Raw genomic sequence first — 23989 nt, 5'->3', positions numbered from 1 at the left:
CCACTACCATTCCCCTTCCTTTTTTGATGTTTCATATCTAGTCAAGTAAATACTTTAGATAAATTGATGACATATTTATTGTACAATCTGGCAACAAGCATGAGTTTTTGGCAATAGTCATACAACTTAATGATTTGACTGAAGTGGTCAAATTCACAAACTTTAAGTTCACTTCCATTGATTTCCTGGACGTGACTGTGTTCAAAGATGGACTCATCTTGGGCTCAACTCTCTACAGGAAAAGTACTGACCAAAACACTCTGCTGTGGACAAACAGACAACAAACACCCTGATACCCTAAAAGAAAGCCTCCCAATATTGCAGTTCCTGCATGTTTTATGTATCAATTATTCTGAGGAGCTGGCATGCCCACAAATGGAGGAGATGCACTCACACTTTGTTAACAGAGGTCGTACACCAAAGAAACACTCTCGCTATATTAAAAAAAAAGCATGTCTAAAATTCAATGCTGGTGAAGACACAGCAAAAACTCCAAATGACAGAGTGGTACACGTCGGCACAGCAGGCATGGCCAAAAAATTTACCAAAACATTGGCAACTGACCAGGTCAGACCGTACTCTGAGGATGGATCGTGACCAACCACCTATGCATGGCTATTAACTTGGCCCTAATTTGCAACAAATTCTAATGAAGCCTACGATACACCCCCCTCAACAAGATCAAAACCTAGCTAAATGACAGCAAGCTGAGCTGCTTTTGTTGCAGATCTTGTACTACATGCCGACCAATGCTAGTGGATGATTCTCTTCCACAACCACACATCAGATCAAAGATCAAGATTTGCCAGAAGCTGCTATGCACCATGGATTTAGTGGTCTACTTACTAACATGCCCGTGTGTCCTTTACTATATCCGATATAACCTCTAGGTGCTTTTGAGAAAGAATAGCCAAACATCGTGCCTCAATCTGAGCTGTGATCTCCACTGGCGCTAGTGACAAGCCAGTCACTAAACTTTTTGCAACTGGGCCACCATGTATCCAGGTGTATGGGTCATAGGGTCGACACTATGAAGTTCAACATACATAATGTCGACTTGTCTAAGGTCGACAGGGTCGGAAAGGTCGTCAATGGGAGGGTCGACATGAGTTTTTCAAGTTTGTTTGTCCCGAATTTCGACTTAAGTCGACATGCACACCGTATCAGTGCATGTTCTGAGGAGGGGGATACGTTCCCTGAAGCGTTAACGTTAAACTGCACCAGCACTTTTCATAAAATGTTTGGAGCCCTATGAGCAGTGTTCCCTCTAAGCTGTGCGCGCACACACAACTCGACGAGCGTGCGCACAGACATTACAACAGAGCGCACAAAGCAGCAGTGGTCCCTTTTTGCAGTTGTGGACTCAATTATTGTGTGTTTCACCCATTAACTACATTGTTTGCTGTGTTTTGAATGTTTAAATGTTAGTTAACACAAATGCTGAATGTCATTTTCCAGTTATATATAAGTGACGCACACAAATTTTAATTTCCTTCCAAAGTTGCACAGCCAAAATCTTTTACCGCACACAGCCTTTGTAAAATTAGAGGGAACATTGCCTATGAGTGCCACTTATTTTGCTGTGACTGTACGGAGAGGGTCTACCCATAAGAAGGGCACCCAAGCCAGGTAGCAAGCTGTACATATGGGCGGCCCTTAGCAATAATCGAACCATTCCAGGCATTAGTAAATCAACGTTCCAGTGTTATTTCAAACTTTCATAAGGTTTGAAATAAAACTAAAATGTTGAATTAATAATGCCTGAAATGGTTTCATTAAGGACCATGAGTGCCACCCGTATGTACGGCTTGCTACACATTCTAGGGGAAGGCACCCGGCATCGGGAAAGAATTACTAAGTAGTTTGCAGAGTGTCGAGTACAATACATTGACTTAAAGTCTGCATGCGCATCAACTGATACCACCAGAGGGGAGCTCCCAGCTGGAACCATTGCATATAATCCAGAAAGGTATAAACAGTACAAATAAGGGCATTCACCAAAGCAATTTAACAGACAATTGCAGTTTAATAGTTAAAAGTATCCATCAAATGTCCATTGACTTTTTGGTCCTTAACAGACCTTTTCAAGATAGAGGATTCTCAGGCAATCAGAGTTCTAATATTCCATCCCCCGAACATCCCCTCTTCTCCCACTGTCTCCATCAGCATTGGTGAAACCGAGAACACCTCCACCAACCAAACCTGCTGCCTCAGTGTCATCATTGACTCCTCCATCTCTTTCACCACCCAAGTCTTGCCGTTTTCACCTCCGCAACATCTCGCGCATCAGACCATTCCTCTCCAATGACGCAACCAAAATTCTCATTCACTCTCTTGTCAACTCCCGCCTTGATTACTGCAACATCCTTCTACCTCTCGCCCGCCTCGCTACTCTCCAATCCATTCTTAACGCCGCTGCTAGGCTCATCTTCCTCTCTCGCACCTCTACCTCCGCCACCCCCCTCTGTATCTCTTCACTGGCTCCCCATTCCTTTCAGAGTTCTCTTTAAACTCCTCACCACCACCTACAAGGCTCTCTCCTCCTCCACCTCTCCTTGCCTCTCTTCACTGATCTCTATCCACACTCCCTCCCTTCCTCCTCGCTCCGCCGCCTGACCTCTCACCTAATCACCTCCTCCCACTCCTGTGTCCAAGACTTCTCTTGCGCTGCCCCCCTGCACTGGAACAACCTCCCGCCACCCATAAGGCTTTCTGATTCCCTTACCTCCTTCAAGCGCTCCCTCAAAACCCACTTCTTCCGACTAGCCTATACCTCCTCCTCCTAACCTCTTTCGCTCCTCTTATCCTACCCTACCCCTCCATCCGTTCCTACTTTTCCTATTGTTTTTCGTGCGTCCACCCACCTCCTTTTTGTCTGTTAACTCTTATGAGTAGGGTCCTCCTTCCTCACGTACTCACCCTACCTCTTTACCTCACCAGCGCTCCTGCCCTGTTCTTCCCTTCCTCTACTACATCTTCAGTCTCTTCAACAATTTCGACACCTACTTCAGAATTTATGCTGATTTTAGTTCTACCAGCTATACCCCTATTTATGCTGTATTTTATCCACACCTTGTACATTACCTTGTAACTTGTTTTTAAGTTTGCTATGTACGGCGCTGCAGACACTTTGTGGCGCCTTCTAAATAAACTAACTACTACTAGGACAACTCTCCTGATGGATTTACTTGTTGTACTAACTCTGATGCAGTGATAACCCTCTATCTTGAGAAAGGTCTGAGCCAGACCCTGTCAGAGAGGGGAAATGAGGCAATACATGGCAGGTGTATGGGTTCCTCTACTTAGATCTTCTTTATAAGTCTGCGCATCAAAATCACATGGTGAGAACGGATACATTTCTGGTAACAGCAGTGGTCCCAGGGAAATTTCACCCAAGTGATCAGTGAATGAAACAAGGAAGGAAACAAATGTCCTCACATTATTATTGGAGAAATACTTAAAATGCATTTTCCCTGACCACTTATTTTATTTTTTTGTGTCCCCCAAAATTATGAGAGGCCTGAATTCCGTCAATAAGACAAGGATACGCCATTTATGGTATAAAAATATTTTTTCTTTAATTATTAAGCACATGATGATGGCAGTTTTAATACTTGTAATTCTAATGCTAGGTACACACCAGGACGACTAGGGCCCGATCAGCACAATCTAGATCCAATTCCGATCAATCGGATGTAGATTGTGTGCTGATTGGGCCCTTTTCTGACCTGGTGTGGAGCGATTCCGATCCGATGCGCGGTCCCGCGGGTCGGTCGGTCGTTATTGAGATCCTACCTGCTGCAGGTAGGATCTCAATGACGACCATAGAACCGGGTGCGGGTCGCCATCGGATCGGACCCGCTCACGGTGCACATCGTGAGCGGGTCGTGCCCTCCCGCGTCATCGTGAGCGGGTCGGACGAGACACTGACGACCCGCTCACGATGTGCATCGTGAGCGGGTCGTCCTGGTGTGTACCCCGCATTAGGCACATGACTGTTTAAGAGAATACTGAGGTCTAATACTGCTCACGCTTCCACCGTCTCTGCTGTCCCTCCTCAGGGTTTGGCCTGCTTCCTCTTTTGCACCAATTCCACTAGCATCTTATACCTGCATATACAGTCTTCCTGCAGGGGACACAAAATAGAATTACTGTATATATGATCATTAGCCAAACATGTTGTGGTCTATTCAATAAAGCACACATTATAAGAATACATGAGAGATAGGTGATATTTATGTGAAAAGGAGAGCACAAATCTGAGTTTTTATGCATCAGGACATAATTATCAAACATCTAGTCCTTACCAAGTGCAACAAATGTAACACATTTAATATCCGCCTTCCATTGTCTCCTGTATTTACGCCCCATGACAAGTGCCCCTTAACATCCACATAGGGAAGTCTATGAAAGACGTTTACCTCCAGGCACCAGCCCTGAAGTGGGCACCCTAACTTTCTCCATTGCTCTAGGTTCTGCTTTATGTGCTCCAGCGCAAGAATAAGCATGTGCCTTAGGAACTGTTCCACTTTGCGCTGCAGTGTTCTCATGAGGAGGAAACATAAGGAGGCAACGCTCTCATCTGCTGTGCACACAAGCTAGCCCTGCGGCTGGGGAAGCCATGTACAGTACACTCATCTTGCGTCACATGAAATGGGGGCTTGACCCTTTTCTTGTACCTGCAGAAATCTGTCCAAGGAACCTGGATTTGTACTTTAGGGTTGCCTAGTCTTAAGTGCCCTAGGTCTACCATAGCCTTAATCCAGATCTGCTTGTGCTTCAGGAGTGTTGGCAGTGAAGGTAAAGATGGGAGGGTATGTATGCCTGGGTGCTGCTGTGGTGTTAATAGTGAATGTGAGTGTGTGGTTGCTGCTAGGGTGATAGCAGTGAAGGTGGGGTGGAGAGGGTATGTATGTATGTATGTATGTATGTATGTATGTATGTATGTATGTATGTATGTATGTATGGATGCTTCTGAGGTGTCGGCAGTGAAGGCAGGGTGGGGAGGGTATGTATGTCTGGGTGCTGCTGGGGTGTGGCAGTGAAGGTGGGGTGGGGAGAGTATGTATGTCTGGATGCTGCTGAGGTGTCGGCAGTGAATGTGGGTTGGGAAGGGTATGTATGTCTGGGTGCTGCTGTGGTGTTAATAGTGAATGTGGGTGTGTGGTTGCTGCTAGGGTGTTAGTAGTGAATGTGGGGTGGGGTGGGGTGGAGAGGGTTTGTATGTCTGGATGCTGCTGAGGTGTCGGCAGTGAATGCGGGCTGGGGAGGGTATGTATGTCTGGGTGCTGCTGGGGTGTTAGTAGTGAATGTTGGTGCCTGTATGCTTCAGGGATGTTGGCAGTGAAGGTGGGGTGGAGAGGGTATGCATGTCTTGGTGCTGCTGTGGTGGGGATACAGTTATTGTGTCACCAGCAAGTTGTTAGACAGTCATTAGGTCGATATGCATTAAGGTCGACATGAGTCAGGTCGATAGGGTCATTAGGTCGACATGGGGTTTTCTCACTGGTTTTTTTCCTTGAGCTGACATGTGCCGACAGGCGGTAGGTATTTCATGCCCTACCATCCACTAGGGCGTGGTGGGAGAATAAAATAGTGTGCCGAGCGCAGCGGTGCACTTTAACCTGTGTCGACATTCGGGTAAAAAAAAAAAAAAAGTGAAAACCCCATGTTGACCTTTTGACCTAACTACCCTGTCGACCTTATGACCCTGTCGACCTAACCCATGTCGACCTTCCTGCATGTCGACCTAGACACATGTCAACCTAATGACTGTCTAACAACTTGTTGGTGACCAACTGATCCACACCCGCTGGGGTGTTAGTAGTGAATGTGGGTGTCTGGATGCTACTGTAGTGTCAGTGAAGCCGGGTGGGGAGGGTTTGTATGTCTGGTTGCTGCTGTGGTGTTAGTAATGTATGTGGGTATCTGGATGCTGCTGGGGTGTTGACAGTGAAGGTGAGGTGGGGAGGGTATGTATGTCTGGGTGATGATGGGGTGTGGCAGTGAAGGCAGGGTGGGGAGCACATGTATGTCTGGGTGCTGCTGTGATGTTAGTAGTAAATGTGGGTGTCTGGATGCTGATGGGATGTGGCAGTGAAGGCCGGGTAAGAAGGGTATGTATGTCTGGGTGCTGATGGGATGTGGCAGTGAAGGCCAGGTAAGAAGGGTATGTATGTCTGGGTGCTGATGGGATGTGGCAGTGAAGGCCGGGTAAGAAGGGTATGTATGTCTGGGTGCTGATGGGATGTGGCAGTGAAGGCCGGGTAAGAAGGGTATGTATGTCTGGGTGCTGATGGGATGTGGCAGTGAAGGCCGGGTAAGAAGGGTATGTATGTCTGGATGCTGATGGGATGTGGCAGTGAAGGCCAGGTAAGAAGGGTATGTATGTCTGGGTGCTGATGGGATGTGGCAGTGAAGGCCGGGTAAGAAGGGTATGTATGTCTGGGTGCTGATGGGATGTGGCAGTGAAGGCCGGGTAAGAAGGGTATGTATGTCTGGGTGCTGATGGGATGTGGCAGTGAAGGCCGGGTAAGAAGGGTATGTATGTCTGGATGCTGATGGGATGTGGCAGTGAAGGCCAGGTAAGAAGGGTATGTATGTCTGGGTGCTGATGGGATGTGGCAGTGAAGGCCAGGTAAGAAGGGTATGTATGTCTGGGTGCTGATGGGATGTGGCAGTGAAGGCCGGGTAAGAAGGGTATGTATGTCTGGATGCTGATGGGATGTGGCAGTGAAGGCCAGGTAAGAAGGGTATGTATGTCTGGGTGCTGATGGGATGTGGCAGTGAAGGCCAGGTAAGAAGGGTATGTATGTCTGGGTGCTGATGGGATGTGGCAGTGAAGGCCGGGTAAGAAGGGTATGTATGTCTGGGTGCTGATGGGATGTGGCAGTGAAGGCCGGGTAAGAAGGGTATGTATGTCTGGGTGCTGATGGGATGTGGCAGTGAAGGCCGGGTAAGAAGGGTATGTATGTCTGGGTGCTGATGGGATGTGGCAGTGAAGGCCGGGTAAGAAGGGTATGTATGTCTGGGTGCTGATGGGATGTGGCAGTGAAGGCCAGGTAAGAAGGGTATGTATGTCTGGGTGCTGATGGGATGTGGCAGTGAAGGCCGGGTAAGAAGGGTATGTATGTCTGGATGCTGATGGGATGTGGCAGTGAAGGCCGGGTAAGAAGGGTATGTATGTCTGGGTGCTGATGGGATGTGGCAGTGAAGGCCGGGTAAGAAGGGTATGTATGTCTGGGTGCTGATGGGATGTGGCAGTGAAGGCCGGGTAAGAAGGGTATGTATGTCTGGGTGCTGATGGGATGTGGCAGTGAAGGCCAGGTAAGAAGGGTATGTATGTCTGGGTGCTGATGGGATGTGGCAGTGAAGGCCGGGTAAGAAGGGTATGTATGTCTGGATGCTGATGGGATGTGGCAGTGAAGGCCGGGTAAGAAGGGTATGTATGTCTGGATGCTGATGGGATGTGGCAGTGAAGGCCGGGTAAGAAGGGTATGTATGTCTGGGTGCTGATGGGATGTGGCAGTGAAGGCCAGGTAAGAAGGGAATGTATGTCTGGGTGATGATGGGGTGAGGCAGTGAAGGCAGGGTGGGGAGCACATGTATGTCTGGGTGCTGCTGTGATGTTAGTAGTAAATGTGGGTGTCTGGATGCTGATGGGATGTGGCAGTGAAGGCCAGGTAAGAAGGGTATGTATGTCTGGGTGCTGATGGGATGTGGCAGTGAAGGCCAGGTAAGAAGGGTATGTCTGGGTGCTGATGGGATGTGGCAGTGAAGGCCGGGTAAGAAGGGTATGTATGTCTGGGTGCTGATGGGATGTGGCAGTGAAGGCCGGGTAAGAAGGGTATGTATGTCTGGGTGCTGATGGGATGTGGCAGTGAAGGCCGGGTAAGAAGGGTATGTATGTCTGGGTGCTGATGGGATGTGGCAGTGAAGGCCGGGTAAGAAGGGTATGTATGTCTGGGTGCTGATGGGATGTGGCAGTGAAGGCCAGGTAAGAAGGGTATGTATGTCTGGGTGCTGATGGGATGTGGCAGTGAAGGCCGGGTAAGAAGGGTATGTATGTCTGGATGCTGATGGGATGTGGCAGTGAAGGCCGGGTAAGAAGGGTATGTATGTCTGGGTGCTGATGGGATGTGGCAGTGAAGGCCGGGTAAGAAGGGTATGTATGTCTGGGTGCTGATGGGATGTGGCAGTGAAGGCCGGGTAAGAAGGGTATGTATGTCTGGGTGCTGATGGGATGTGGCAGTGAAGGCCAGGTAAGAAGGGTATGTATGTCTGGGTGCTGATGGGATGTGGCAGTGAAGGCCGGGTAAGAAGGGTATGTATGTCTGGATGCTGATGGGATGTGGCAGTGAAGGCCGGGTAAGAAGGGTATGTATGTCTGGATGCTGATGGGATGTGGCAGTGAAGGCCGGGTAAGAAGGGTATGTATGTCTGGGTGCTGATGGGATGTGGCAGTGAAGGCCAGGTAAGAAGGGAATGTATGTCTGGGTGATGATGGGGTGAGGCAGTGAAGGCAGGGTGGGGAGCACATGTATGTCTGGGTGCTGCTGGGGTGTGGCAGTGATGATGGGGTGGGGAGGGTATGTATGTCTGGGTGCAGATGTGGTGTTAGTAGTGAATGTGTGTGTCTGGATGCTGATGGGGTGTGACAGTAAAGGATGGGTGAGGAAGGTATGTATGTCTGGGTGCTGCTGGGGTGTGGCAGTGAAGGCGGGGTGGGGAAGGTATGTATGTCTGGGTGCCAATGGGGTACTGGCGGGGTGGGGAGGGTATGTATGTCTGGGTGTTAGTAGTGAATGCAGGTGTTTGGATGCTGCTGGGGTGTGGTAGTGAAGGTGGGGAGGGTATGTATGCCTGGGTGCTGCTGGGGTGTGGCAGTGAAGGTGGGGTGGGGAGGGTATGTATGTCTGGGTGCTGCTGGGGTGTGGCAGTGAAGGCGGGCGGGTATGTTTGTGTGGGTGCTGATAGGGTGTTAGTAGTGAATATGGGTGTCTGGATGCTGCTTGGGTGTTGGCAGTGAAGGTAGGGTGGGGAGGGTATGTATGTATATGCTGCTGAGGTGTTAAGGCCCCCATACACTAGCCGATTTTGGTCAGATTTCAGCCAGATCAGTCGGATGTGGCCGAAATCGGCCCAAAATCGGCTAGTTTTGATGTCCCCTCAGATCCCGTGCGCATCGGATCTGCGTCCGGTGGTCGGACCTGCTGCACGTCCGACCACCCGACTTGGGACCTAGTGGGGTGGCGCGGCGGTAGAGGGAGCAGGGGGTGCTGGGGACGCTGCAGGGGACACAGGCGGCATAGAGCCGGGCAGGGGGAGCCGGCGGGAGCTGTCAGTACTGAATAAAAAAAAAAAGCCCATACAATGAATGGGCGGCCTGTGATTGGCTGAGCGCTCTCTCAGCCAGTCAGCAAATGGCTGAGAGAGCCCTCAGCCAATCACAGGCTGCCCATTCATTGTATAGGCTTTTCTTTCTAGCACTGACAGCTCCCGGCTCCCTCTGCCCGGCTCTATGCCACCTGTGTCCCCCGCAGCGTCCCCAGCCCCCCCTGCTCCCACCAGCAGCCCTGCTCTGTAGCCCCCCCCCCCCTGCTCCCCAGGTTTTTTACATGTGATAAATCGAGACGATTTATCACATGTAAAAAATGGCACATCAAGTGCCAATCTAATCAAGCTCCCCCGGGGAGCAGCCAGGGAAGCTCAGGGGGAAGTCGGGGGCGACTTGTCCTAAGGACAAGTCGCCCTAGTGTATGGGGGCCTTTAGTAGTAAATATGGGTGTCTGTATTCTGCTCGGATGTTGTGGGTTATCAGAGGCAAACGCAGGATTTTGAAAAGGGGGTTACCAGAGGGGCGGAGCAAAGCACGGAGATGGACACTTAGGTGACCCAGTATATGCCGGGTCAGTTAAAGTATTATAGATAGACCTCAGCATGTAGGGCCTGGATCAGTAATTTCCACTAATTAACCCTTTACTGCACAGATGGTGGGAGAAGGGGGCATTGGGCTGAATGAAGGGGCCCTGATACATAACTTCTAGGGTGGTAGAGGATGTTTAATACGCAGAGGAGGGGTGTATAGTGGAGTTGGCTTATTATTCATAATTTTTTGGTGGGAGGACAGCTTGCTTGACTGCAGATATCTCCAGTCCCCGGAAATAGATTTCTTAGATTTTAATGGAATTAAAAAATAGAGAATCCTACCTACCAAATGGTATTGGGGACTAGGGGATTACAGTTCAGGTGGCAGAGCAATCCGCCAACGAGTATATAAAACTACATACCAGGTATGTGGAGCTGGAGCACTAACCAGCTGCTGGAAGGCTGGTATCTCTGGTTCTGGGAACAGTAGAGGCAAGCTACTAGTGTCCATTAAAGGGGGAGAGTCCCAAATTTTGGAATATTCCCTCAGAAAAACTCTAAGTCAGACAGAACCTGTAATATCTGACTGGGAAGAGCAATTAACAGGCTTGGATGGGGACCATTGCTTTGAAGTCAGATATCTCCGGTTCCCAGGGGCCGATTTTTAAAATTCTTGTCCCCTTGGAAAGAGAGGACCCTCAGCTTTCAGCATATGGCCCGTAGACTCCTGGAGGGGTTTCTGGGTACTCAGAAACCCCCCTGCGTGCGCTACTGGTTATGTGGTTATGGAGAGTGTGTGTGAGTGGTGCTGGGTTTTGGGTGTTGGTAGTGAATGCTAGTGGATGGGGAGGGGAGGAGGGGGGTCACCAACAACTATTTTGCCTCAGGACTACTGGTATGAACTAGCCCCTACACCCATATATTAGATTAATGAAATACAAAAGGTCTGAAAGAGGCTATGCTGTACTTTCTAGCATATTCAGCAGGGAATAGGTTAATAGGAGGATAAGCTGCATCTTTTCCCCTCCATATCGGAAACATTTATTTAGCTGCATCTGTTTGCAACTAATTTGTTTCTTTTATCTAGTAGTTTCCTGTACTGTGGATACAACGAATTCTCCTGCAATTGGACGAGTGTCCTCTTGAAGCCTCCAGCTTCTTTGAATGTTAATAAGCCCTTGTAACTAGGGCCGTCACCTGTTTAGTTCTCACAGAGACAGTCTGCGGCTGTTGGGATGAAAGAAATGGAAAACAGGACACAGAAAAATGATGTAGTGCTGACTGGAGAACGGCCATGGCGAGAATAAGTACGAGGTTCATTAAAAGGTCAAAGCATCTGCTGCTTTGTGGCTGGTGCAGAGACCAAGCACCAAGAGGACAGAAAGCAACCCCTACATATCATTACAGAGTCCAGAACAATTGGTGATTTGGAAGACCAATTTGATTGTTGCATATAGCTGCAAAATTCTGACCAGGTTTAACCATTTGGGTGGCGTGGTCGCATCAAATGCCGCCACCCCAAGCTGGGCTTTCCCTGACATGGTGGCATCCAACGTAACCGTGTCAGATGCCCCCTAGTCAGCATCAATGGGCAATCCTTAAGATCTGCTGCTGACTGATCTTGTTGCAGGAGAAGAAAATTTTCAGTCACAAACTGTCAAAAAAAATTATTACTATTTCCCAAAATGTTTCAAAATTGTTTTTTTTGTTTCAATTGTCAAATAATATTCGCCAGTTATTTTAATTTTATATAAGTTTTTGAACATAAAACATTAACGTATCTAATTAAAACAGCTGATATTTACACAATTTGATAATACAAATATTACTTTTAGGAACAATTTTAAAATGATCAGCCAGTTTAGGGGTATTCAGTGTGTTCCCATATTTCCGGCATTTTCGCCCACATCGTCGCCCATGAGGATCTTAACTTTTTTCAAAGTCGAATCTGCATTGTCAAAAATGGCCGCTAAACCGTTACATTTGCATCAATTTTCGACAATCCATGGGTTTTCCGACTGTCAGAAAATTCCCGACAGTTGGATAGATTGAATCAATAAAATGTAAATGATACCTACTCTCGTCGAAAAGCTGCGATATTTCCAGCTGTCGAAAATATAGGCACACATTGATTGAATAGTGGTTAAAAGAAAAACTAGATAAACAAATCTAATTAATAACCAGTTGAGGAAAAGGCAAATTACTATTGGTGTATTATCTTCAACCCTAAATAGCAGCGTGTGGTTTCACCTATACAAAAAAAAGCTGCCAAAGCAGCCAGGAAGCCATGTATAAAGGCTACACAACAAGTGAGTCGGTGTGTTTGTGTTGCGTGGAAGACAAAGGACCCTGTGAGACTGTCTACACAAGAGACTGACACTCTGATAATAACTAGTCACACAGTTTATTATACCCGAACCGTACAATAAATAGGCACTGATGCAAAAGGAGAAACAGTGGATGATTAGCACCCAGGTGATCCAGGAATTTATAGTCTCCAGCAAACAAGGTCATTTTAAACGCAAGCGACAGTTTGTCATGTAAATGAGATGGTGAAATCGGATTCTACACTGGCTTCATTATTCTATACTCAGACTCGCCTTTAATAGGATCATATATATATATATATATATATATATATATATATATATATTTTCCAAGATTTTATTTCCTATAAAAAAAATTTAAAAAAAGGCACTATTTTAATTATCAAAATGCTGTGGCTTCGACTGTCAATTGCTTCTGAAAGTAGTGTATAATTTGGGCAGTTGCATGCTCCTTAATGATCCAGCAGATGCGGTCGCTTGTGTGGTGTGGCCTTTAACCTCATCTGACTGCCATTAGAGTGCGGCATGCAGGCTGGTAACCATGGCCACAGTTATTAGAGGCAAGTCCACCAGAAGTAAACACAGGGCCGCATTAGAGCGGGGTACGTCAATCTAACAAAACTCCACACACAAAGCAAATATGCATGCCGGAGAAAAGGGACCGTCCCCCGTTTGGCGTGCACTGTAGAAGCCTTAATGAAAAGTGGAGGTAAATAGCAGTACACAATTGTAAGCAGGATGAAAAGAGTCTGCTTTTTGCTGTAAGGACTTTCATGGTGGCCTCTTGTTGGTCACCAAAGGTTTGTTAGAAGTAGAATGTGGCCTTTGAGTAATAAAAAAAGGAGGGAACTCGCCCGGAAAATACATTTTACTAGGCGAATACTAAATGACAAACATTTCCACTACTGTATTATACAACAATCCTCTTCCCAGTCTTCATTTACAAAAGAAAAAGGTAAAATAAGAACCACACCATGGATAGCAATCACTGCAACATTGGGGAAAGGAAAACGGAGATTTAATATTGATATATTATCAGAACGCAACAGTAGAGTAATAAAAGTTCTAGTCACCTTAGATTTCCCAGGCACAAATTTGGCTATTTTATCCCAGCGTTCGGCTGTTCCCTTTGGATACTGCTGCAGTGCCACTTCCAGGAGCTTCTGCTGGTTTTGAGTCCATAGTTCTTCTAAAACGCGACTACGCTCCTTTTTCCCGTTGTCATCCTCACCGTCACCAAGTATTTCCACCTCCTGCTCTGTATCAAAGTCTCTTTGCCGCCTGCCCCTGATCTTCTCCTCTGCCTCTTCTTTTATAGAGGGGGCTGTGTCTATTGTTTTTGTAGTCTTCCTTTTGCGGGCTCGTGCTGCTGCCGTGGGGGCCTCGCCATGACAAGTGGAGATGTCCCGTTCCTCAGAATCAGGCTCATCTTCCTCCCGCTGAGTCATTAAGCTGTCAGGTAAAGTCACACTTGTCTTCACAGTACACTTTAAGTCAGATAATCTAATGGTACCTGGAAAGAAGAAGAAAGTCTGTAACACAGTAAATACTGACCAGCAGGTGACTTTTATAAACGTACATATCGTTCTATCTGTGCTTTTGATAAATGTACAGATAGTATTAAAGTATGATACACAAGGCAATCTCCATTTTCATTTCCAAAGTGATGCTGTTGAAGGCCACTTGTGATCACAGGACAAATTGCACCCTGCCCTTTTAGCAGCTCCCTGCTAGAACAGCCTGCTGCCTGGAAATCCAGCGACGCATAGATGCCAGAGCTTCACCGGCAGTGACTTCAGTAGGCCCAACCCACCTCCCATGGTGAAGGTGGTGGCCATGCCCGCCCTGTTTGGTCCGCCCACAAAGGTGATGTGTGCAGACCCGATCTGCACCCTTTATGCTGCCCCCATGCAGCACCGCCCTGCCCTGACCAGTTCCTAGAAGGAACACTAGGCCAATGAAATGTCACATAGTTAAAGGTGGTGCTATTTATTGTTATAATATCTATCTATATAGATATCTATCTATCTATAGTGTATAATATGAAGGCCAATATGTTAGGGGGAATCCACTATTAAAGAAATTTATATGGCAAAACCTTCAAAAAAGCAAAATTTGCCCATCAAAATTTTGATGGACCATAAATACATAAATTATATATATATTGTGCACATCAAATGTCTTCATGGATGAGATCAGGGGCGGTCACCTAAAAGACGCCAGACAAGAAGCAAACTAGAAACTGAACCTATACGTTCAGTTTATTCATAATAATTAAAGATGTTTGAATTGGTAAGTTTCAGTAAATGACCACTGCTGCACAATTAATTTTTCCTATGGGGCCGGTTATTCTCTAGAGTTCATTCTAGCACCCGCCATCTTTGAAAACCATGCAGTTCCTCTTCCCTGCCTGGGGTGTCGCTGTCTGCTGTGGTGTTTTAAGCACAGGTCTGGTTTGCATATCAGTGCTGATATACAGACCACACTGTGCTAGAAGCACTACAGCAGACAGCGACACCCCAGGCAGGGAAGAGGAACTGCATGGGTTTTCAAAGATGGCGGGTGCTAGAATGAACTGGCAAATCCTGCACTAATTTGCAAACTGTAACTGCCGCATCCAGCATCTATAAGACACGAGGAACATAAGTAAAATGTGTCAGTACAGATCTGTCTTTATAGCCGATTACAGAAAATGTACCCAAACCAGGCATTGATAAAGAGCCAAGTACTTGCTGCTCTGCACTTTACCATACAAAACCCTGCCTTAGGACACAGAGCTACTTTCACACGGTATTATTAATACCATTTCTTTTGTAATGCTGACGATATGAGCTACTTTACAATTGGGTACAAACTGTAGTAAGATACATACGGAGATGTCGGAGGCCTGCTCCCATGTTTACAGTGTGTAGGTAAGTAACCATTAAACAGCAGAGATGAATTGCCACATAATGGTGCAGGCAGAGTGCAGTGTGATAACGTGCTTAACCCTTTGAGTGCCAAGAGAATTTTTCAAAATAGGTGCGACAATTTCCAAGCAAACATTTTTTTGGTACTTGTTTCCTAGCACGGCGCCCATCGCATTGTATACCATAAGCCTTACAATGGCATGCGATGCCACGCAATTTAAAATCGTATACCATCGCAGTGTATGCCATATACAATGGTATACGATTTTTAATTGTATAAGCACCCTAATGGGTGTTTTCAAGGTTAAATGGCCCCCCCGATAACATTATTAATTGTATAAGCACTGTAATGGGTGCTTACAATGTTAAAAGCACCCCCACGCCACCCCCAGTATCAACGGCAACCTGAAGCGTGGCGAGCCTGCGAGGGGCGACAGTACACGTCCTCTGACCTTTTCATACGCCCACTATCCACGTCGGCGTGGAGTTGATTTTAGATAGTGTGTCGATCGCATTGCATCGCATGTGGCGCGATACAATGCATAAGATGCCATACGATTGAAAATCGTAGGCGCTGTGCTAGGAAACAAGTACCCATTTTTATTAATCATCATGACCTGTAATTGTTTACCTTATATAGGAAATATAATCTTTTTGTACATTTTTATAATCTAACAAAAGTGAGCGACGCTGGCATTTTTAGCAGATATTCTGTGCATCTCTCACAGAGATGTTGGCACTCAAAAGGGTTAATAGAGATAGCGCCGTAGTAACCAAAGCAGTATTATATGACATATCAAACCATTTCTCCTTGTCCATCTTCTGGGAGGGACTTCCCCTTACGGTAATCTGTACAGTAGACATTTGCCGTGTTTGGTTAAGTCTCAACCAATAAGTCACAGTTACACTTTTCCCAAGAGGAAGCCAAATAAAGTGGTCATTCTGATGAGCAACATACATGAAGAAATTCCTTAGCGTGATTAGATATCCCATAGGTATATGCTAATTATCGTACTGACTTTTATACCTTTTTTTGGTTCATTTTTTTTTTTAAATCCTAAGCAAAGGATTGTTCTGACAATATATACCATAAGAATACGCACCTGAAGCATTGGAAACAAAATCCTTTGCCTGTTTTGCTTTTGTTGTTACCTGTGGAAAAGCACAAAGAAAATGAGATAACACAGATCTGGTTAAATACGGGTGCACCGGAAAAGGCCTATTCTAACGCATGCAATATCATATAAGATGGGTGTCCGTACACTAACAATCTCTGGGGTCATCATCACCACAGCATCTACGAGGCTAGAACCAGACTGCACCTTAGGAAAATATTCCTAGAACAGTCGCATTGTGTGAAACTTGACAAAGACATCTACTAGGTCTGGAATTGTTGCTGCTTTTGTGCTAATATATTCTCATGAGCTGTCTAATTCTACTTTTCCAGTGCAACAAAATGTACCTTTGACCTGCAGCATAAATACATTCATAAAAATGTGAGTGTATAATCTATTAAAGTATATGTAATATAACATCTCGGACCCATCAAAGGTGTCCTGTGGTATCTGGCACCAAGATGTTGGCAGCAGGTCCTATATGTCCTGTACATTGTGAGCTGGGCTCTACATGGCTTGTACTTGTTTTGTGTCAAAGAACTATTAAATCGAATGCCAGAACCCAAAGTCTCCTAGAGGAACATCACTTCTAGATCACATTGCCTCCGCCGGCATGCCTTCTGCCCATAGTGCATTTTGTCCTCAGGTAAACAACACGCACGCACCTGGCCGTCCGCATGAATGTATAAAGAAAATGTGATTCATCAGACCAGGCCACCTTCTTCCATTGCTCAAGGGTTCAGTACAGGCTCCCACATGCCCACTGTGGGCAGTTTCGGAGGTAGACAAGAGTCATAGAGGGCACTCTGACTGGTCCGTGGCTACCTTTTGATGATGCTCTGACCCTGTCACCTAGCCATCACAATTTGGCCTTGTCAAAGTTGCTCACACCCTTACTTGCCCATTGTTTCTGCTTGTAACACATCCACCTAAAGAACAGACTGCTCTCTTGCGGCCTAATATATTCCAATCCCTGACAGGTGCCATTGGAACAAGATAATCAATGTTATTCTGTTCACCCGTCAGTGGTTTTAGTGTTCGGTCATGACATCTCCTGGCTGCAAGCTGTCACAGGACTGGTCTTTCTGTCATGTTATATATCTGCCACACCACTCTGCAACTCCTGCCACTGGCTCCTGGTGTCCTCATGGATCAGACTACCTATAGAGACATTCCAAACTGCTCGGCCTCTCACCTGCTTCCATCTCTTGGACCTGCGCCTCGCCTTGGATTCTCACCTCTCAATTCTTCCTGTGAGCCACTTATGGAATGTCCTAACAAGCACAATTATTCTGCCTGGCCTTTACGTCTTTACACTAGAACAGATAAGCCACCTCTTTACTAGAACTTTCTCTACTCCCACCTAGACTACTCACACAGATGCACCAATACAAATGCACAGCTGTGTCTGTTTCCCTATCAGTTGTAAGTCCGGAGCCCTTCCTTCCTCTTGATTTCAAGTGAGCATTAGTTTTGTTTATCTTGTATGTCTATATATGCCCTGTTCTCCCACCTAGTAAAAGATAATAACAATAATAGGTTTTCAGTTACTTTGTTTAAAACCAAAATGTTGTATTATCCTCTTCTCTGCACAAGATGAATGGTGTCCCACTAGCACCTTTCTTTCATGCTTGTGGTTTTTTAAGGGTCAAACCAGTAATTCAACCAGAAAGAAGCATTTACAGTAAATCTTAGCATCACGTGGTTTTCCATTGGAAAGCTTGTCTAAAACACAGCTTTTCTTTTCATTTAATTTCCCATTAAGCTTCATCCAGAATGAAAACCCATGGCAGGCATCCTATAAGAAAAACTGGTTTGCGAGCATCTGCTATGTAAAAGCCGAAGATCTGACACTTGTCAGGAAATGATCTACATGAACCTGTGTGTCTAGATCAGGGATGGGGAACCTTTGTCCCTTCAGCTGACACATCCCAGCATGCTCTGCTACAGTTGTGCTGTTTGGCCATGCTGGGATGAGTAGTTCAACAACAGTTGGAGGGCTGAAAGTTCCCCATCCCTGATCTAGATGAAAGTGGGTGCAGATTTGCAGACTGCATTGCACGGTTGCCTGTGGCACTGTCTTATGGTCCAACTAAATATAATAAAATGTTCTATGGTCTATTGCTAAGAATATAGTAAGAGGTGTATACTTATCACAGTGCAGGTTGGAAGATGTTGCCTATAGCAACCAATTAGATTCCATTTATTATTTATCACATTCTAGAAGATAAGTAGAATTTTATTGGTTGCTATGGAAAACATCTCCACATCTAAAAACCGGTACTTTATTAAATATGCCCCATAAGGGTAGATTTCCTAAAACTTTCTAAAAAAGGAAAAGTGGAGATTGTACCAATATCAACCAATCAGATTATATTATTTACCTAGAATATACAAGATAAATGATGGGTAGAATGTTATAGACGCTATAGGCAACACTTCAATTTGTCTTCTTACATCTGATTGGTTGCTAGGAAGTATAACACACTACTTTTCATCTATACCTGGTGAGAAAACGATTCTGTATGCATCATTCTGGGGTAGATGTATGAAGCAGTGATAAGGGAGGAGAAGTGATAACGTGCCTGGTACTTTATCACCAGCCAATCAGCTCCTGAATGTTAAGTAACATGCTGAGTTTAAAAAGGGACAGTTAGGAGCTGATTGGTCAGTGATAAAGTACCAGACACTTTATCACTTCTCCTCCCTTACCACTGCTTCATACATCTGCCCCACAGTGCTACAGTGGGCGAATGCAAAATATGGAAAACTTCTGCCAACAAAAATAAATCCTATAGGGCGAAACGCAACAAGGCACAGAGGGGCAGATGTATTAAGCCTGGAGAAGAGATAAACTGGATATAAAGTGGAGATAACTTGGAAGAGATAACGCACCAGCCAATCAGCTGTGTTTGAAATATGACAGTTGGGATCTGATTGGCTGGTGCGTTATCTCCTTCCACTTTATCTCCAGTTTATCTCTTCACGAGGCTTAATACATCTGCCCCAGAGAGAGCAAACGTACCAACCAATCACCTTCTCTCATTTTACAGGCTGTGTTTGAAAAATGACAGGAGCGGATTGATTTGTACTTACCTCTCTCCAACTTTGATAAATCTTTAGCATAGTCCCACTTTAGCACTATTCACTCTGCTCCTTTGACTGTAACAAACGGCAAAACTACCTACAAAGCCCACGCTCGCAGGCAAGCCGCTGAGCAAGACCAAGCCCCAACCGGCATATATCATGGAAGCCTAGAATGTGTTACTCTTGACACAAGACAAAGCGATTGTTTAAAACAACTGTAATAAAAAAGGAAGAAAAAAAAACTATATACACTGCTGTAGAAAAGAGCTTCTCGGAGAAACACGGGGCAAATGTCACGTTTCTGGCACAGGAATGGTCCAGACGCGGCGCGGTTTCGTTTTCCGTAAATTAACTTCTACTATTTCTCTTTGGAGACAGAAGGGACAATTTATCTAGCTGAGCACTCCTGCTCACATGGGAAGCCAGAGCGGTAATTAAGAGAGTCGCCTTAAATCTATCCACCTGTCTGTTGTTTTCCTGCCTACCTGAGCCATTTTCCAGGCAGCAGGCAAATCCCCTATCAGTCTGCTATCACAACCTGAATGTAGGAGATTAGTAACCGCAGAGAGAGGCAGAATCGGTTTACATCCTCTCCAGCCATGCTGCTTCACAAGTATGAAACCCGAGAATTTGTGGCCTTTAATTTAAAAAACCTGTAGCTAATAATCACATTATGGCCTGTTTTGCATGCCAGACAGTTTGTGTTTCCTGTTATTTTTTACAATTTAAGTGGCCTTTGTGGTTACAAAAATCATCTGGTGAAAGCTATAAATTAACATTGTAAACATTTTAACCGTGCGAAGAGTGTGTGTGGCCACTGTAAGATCATATAATGATGTTCTTCCCATCAATGTCACTGTTATAATAACTCAAATATAACATTTGTGCCTTTAGAAATAAGTCTGAAGGCAAAATAGTTACATGCTCCCAGAAACCCCCCCCATGCCTACACATGAGGCAGCCATTTTGGGTGGGTGACCTCACAAGCTGCTCGTATATGGAGGGCTTGCTTCATAAACATATCACTTCAAATGACACGTACTGTATGAAGACCCCGCATTTATACCCAGCCGCCTTTTCTCCCAGATCTGCAGGGAATGTCAGACAAGCTGTAAATTATACAGGACTAATACGTTTCTGATACCCGTAACATGTACTCATGGGCAAAGTCTTTAAGACATTTAGCTTTGAGTTGTGCCATGTAAACAGACATCACATTAAAGGAGACAACTGGGTAGAATGAGTTTAAGCCTGGGGCTACACGTGGGGTTTGGGGAAATGGGTCAGGGAACAGATGTGATTTGGCTGCTGGGGAGGCGGGCTACAGGTAACCAGGTCACCAAGCCGGAACTATGATTACAGCAAACTCAGTCTGGTTTCTCTACATAATCATAATCAAGGAAACAAACTCAATTAACCTCTTTTCCGGGCAAAAGGGAAGTGACTTGAAATTCTATTTCTATTTATTCAACAAAATAAATGAGATATATATATATATGAGATGAGGTCATTTGGTCTACAGCATGATGGTAGACAGTCATTAGGTCGACACCATTAGGTCGACATGGGTCTAGGTTGACATAGGAAAAGGTAGACAGGTCATTAGTTCAACAGTCAAAAGGTCGACATGGGGTTTTTCACTGTTTTTTGAGCCGACGTGCCGACAGGCTGTATTTCATGCCCTACCACCCACTAGGGCATGGTGGGAGAATAAAATAGCATAGCGAGTGCAGCGAGGGGATGCGGTGCACTTTAAAATGTGTCCATGTCGACTGTGTTGACATTCAGGTAAAAGAAAAAGTGAAAACTCCATGTTGACCTTTTTACTGTCGACCTAGACATTGTCGAACTAATGACCTGTCGACCTAGAACCATGTCGACCTTTTCCAATGTCAACCTCATAGTGTCGACCTAATGACTGTCGACCATAATGCTGTAGACCAAATGATAAATGATCCCAACATATATATATATATATCATACACACACACACACACGTAGAAAGCGCAGCTCCAGCATTCTGGATAAGCAGTAACCTGCCTGGTGCCTTCCCTGGATATTGGCGGCGGCACTCAGGACTTGTAAGAAGTTTTATTTACAATTCCTGAGTGCTGCTGCCACTCGCCGACATATATATACCAGAGGGTGGATTAATAAGTACCTGTGTTTGAAGTCAGGTGGCGTTGCTGAGGGAAAGTTGGTGTTACTATCGTGTATTACCATCTTTCAAACAACGCCATACAAAATTTCAGATTGATTCGAAAGTTAGTTTTTTTTTCCACCACGACACCCTCATCCAGAATTGTTGCGGACAAATTGCATGAATTGCGCTATGAATTGTTGCCGCATCCACCGTACTCGCCCGACTTGGCTCCCTGCGACGTCTTTCTCTTCCCTAACCTGAAAACATGGCTCGCAGGGAAAAAAAATTCAGCTCAAATGAGGAGGTCATCATTGAGACAGAAGCCTACGTGAGTTTGACAATATATGAGAAATAAATAAAAAATGTCATCTTCATTCTCAACACAGGTACTTATTGATCTATATATATATATATATATATATATATATATATATATATATATATCATACATATATATATATATATATATCATACACACACACACACACGTAGAAATATAAAAAGTCACTACACGGCGCTGTGTACATGGTGGCTTTACATTTATAAATCAAATTACAATAATGTCCACATGTTGTTGCAAAAGGAATGTACAGAAAAAAATGGTAATCAATGGCGTGTTTAACAGTGAAGATACAAACTAAAAGGGATGGGGGTGTTACAAAAGAAATTGAAAGAACACTGGGTGCAGGCCTTTGACACTGCGGTAGTGGAAGACAGAACCCCCATTGGTGCAGCAGGTGCAGAGGTAGGGACTAGAGGTCCCTCTGCTGCCCCATTGACCCTCTTCCTGGGTTGGGGTGGATGAGGAAGGTCCAAATTATATTTTTGCACCTGGGGTCACCACCCACAAGTTCTGCAATTGGTGGGAACTATACGAAGAGGACTAGGACTAGCCAATGACTTACAAAAAATACAAAAAAAGGTGCAAATTGGATAAATAATAATTATATGCAAAACCATCCTTTTCCGTATTAGCAAGCCGTAATGGCATACAGAACAAGGAGCCTCTGATTAGCCTCATTGTCCTATGAAACATTAGAAAAGCCGCAACAAAAACATTTGTTTACCAAAAAAGAAAAAAAAAACACTAAAGAAAAAAAAACTATAACAGTATATGTGCAAAGCGACCGCACGAGACACACCCGGACACGGATCATTGCCTCAATGTATTCTGAACGACTGTGTAAAGATTACGGCATGAGCTGGTGTACCATAAACCCGGTCAGCAGTAATCGTTTTTTTTAAGCAGAACAAGCCATACTAAATCTAATATATATTGCTTATAATCAAAACTAGATAAGGTGACGCTTTATAGAAATCACACACACACTCAGATATAGACTTATTAAAGCTTGACATAAAAATAACTCTTAGAAGCGAGCCTCTGCCAACTCCGGGTTGCAGCAGATGTAAATAGCACTGTTTTGCTGTGATCAGGTTACAGTAGCCTAAACCTCTAAGCAGCAAAATCCCCTGTACAGCTGATCAGTTACAGCTGTTAATTGTAGAGCAGGGGACATGCACACATCTGCTTCTTGCTTAGCTAGTTAATGGTTCACTTCTAGAACCTAAAAGGATTGTGGTTGCTTTGAAAAGACAATGTCAGGCTCCATTCTCAGCCCGTCTCTCACACTGCCCGGTTTGTCACTTGCCGTACAATGACTGAACTCACATCTGCCACTGATCGACCCAATTCGTTTGCAATCTTCTCCCATCGACTAGGGGTGCCCCCTGGGAACTTCGCCATACTCCTCGTCAGCAGGCTGACCTCCTCCTCTGTCCATTCAGGTGCCTGGGAGAGAAAGCGTTTATAGTTCAGTACTACTGCCAGTATCAAAGTATTTGATCAGTACATGCAAAAATAGTAATAGGTTTGTATAAAAATAATAAATACACATTAAAAGGAGACAACTGGGTAGAATGAATTTAAGCCTGGGGCTTGGGAAAATGGTTCAGGGAACAGATGCGATTTGGCTGATGGGGAGGTTATTCAACACCAACCTGTACAAAAAACCAAAACACTACGTCAACATATAAAAGTCTAAAAGCAACATGTTGAGAACTAAAAACACCTTGCTTAAGTAATAAGATACCAGCCGATTGGAAAAGGCAATGAGTTTAGAGAATTCCGTTGTGCTTTACAACTGGAAAAGACAGTTATTAAACACAACTGTGTAATAACACAGCCATAGATAGAGGTAGGAACTTCTCCTTGGGACTTTGTGCTATTGAACGCTTATGATCTAGATAAAAATGAAAAAAACAAAACCACCCAAATATTAAAAAGCATAACCTTTACAGATAATCACCTTTCCCTATAATGAACAGGCATACATCAAGCACTTTCATTACGGAGCCATCAGCACAGAACAACAGTCAGAGGTGCGTGACCCCAGGGACTATCTCCAAAGCTACAGCGAAGCTTTTCCCTGACACTAATCCTCCCTGTCATTCTCCCACTGTGCTCTAACTACGCTGACATCCGCCTGCTGCACTGCAAGCTTAAAGGGGGCCTTCCTGACTTCTTTCACTGTCTCCCCT

The 23989-nt window shown here is 45.1% G+C and overlaps 1 protein-coding gene across 1 annotated transcript in view; it reads right to left on the bottom strand.

Annotated features, from left to right (window-relative positions):
* Positions 1-3552: 3552 nt before the first annotated feature.
* DNAJC1 (DnaJ heat shock protein family (Hsp40) member C1) overlaps positions 3553-23989 on the bottom strand; it is a 123394-nt gene continuing 102957 nt past the window's right edge. Inside the window, exons 9-12 of the mRNA XM_083189290.1 lie at positions 23121-23240; positions 16207-16255; positions 13268-13707; positions 3553-4126 (exon numbers count right to left, since the gene is read on the bottom strand). Of these exons, the coding sequence (XP_083045416.1) occupies positions 4058-4126; positions 13268-13707; positions 16207-16255; positions 23121-23240 (678 nt within the window). The 3' untranslated portion in view covers positions 3553-4057. The remainder of the gene's footprint in view (positions 4127-13267; positions 13708-16206; positions 16256-23120; positions 23241-23989) is intronic.

This window comes from Crinia signifera, chromosome 5, assembly GCF_055691185.1.
Source record: "Crinia signifera chromosome 5, ASM5569118v1, whole genome shotgun sequence".
NCBI classification, from domain to species: Eukaryota; Metazoa; Chordata; class Amphibia; order Anura; family Myobatrachidae; genus Crinia; species Crinia signifera.
This window is presented reverse-complemented; position numbering and strand designations above follow the sequence as displayed.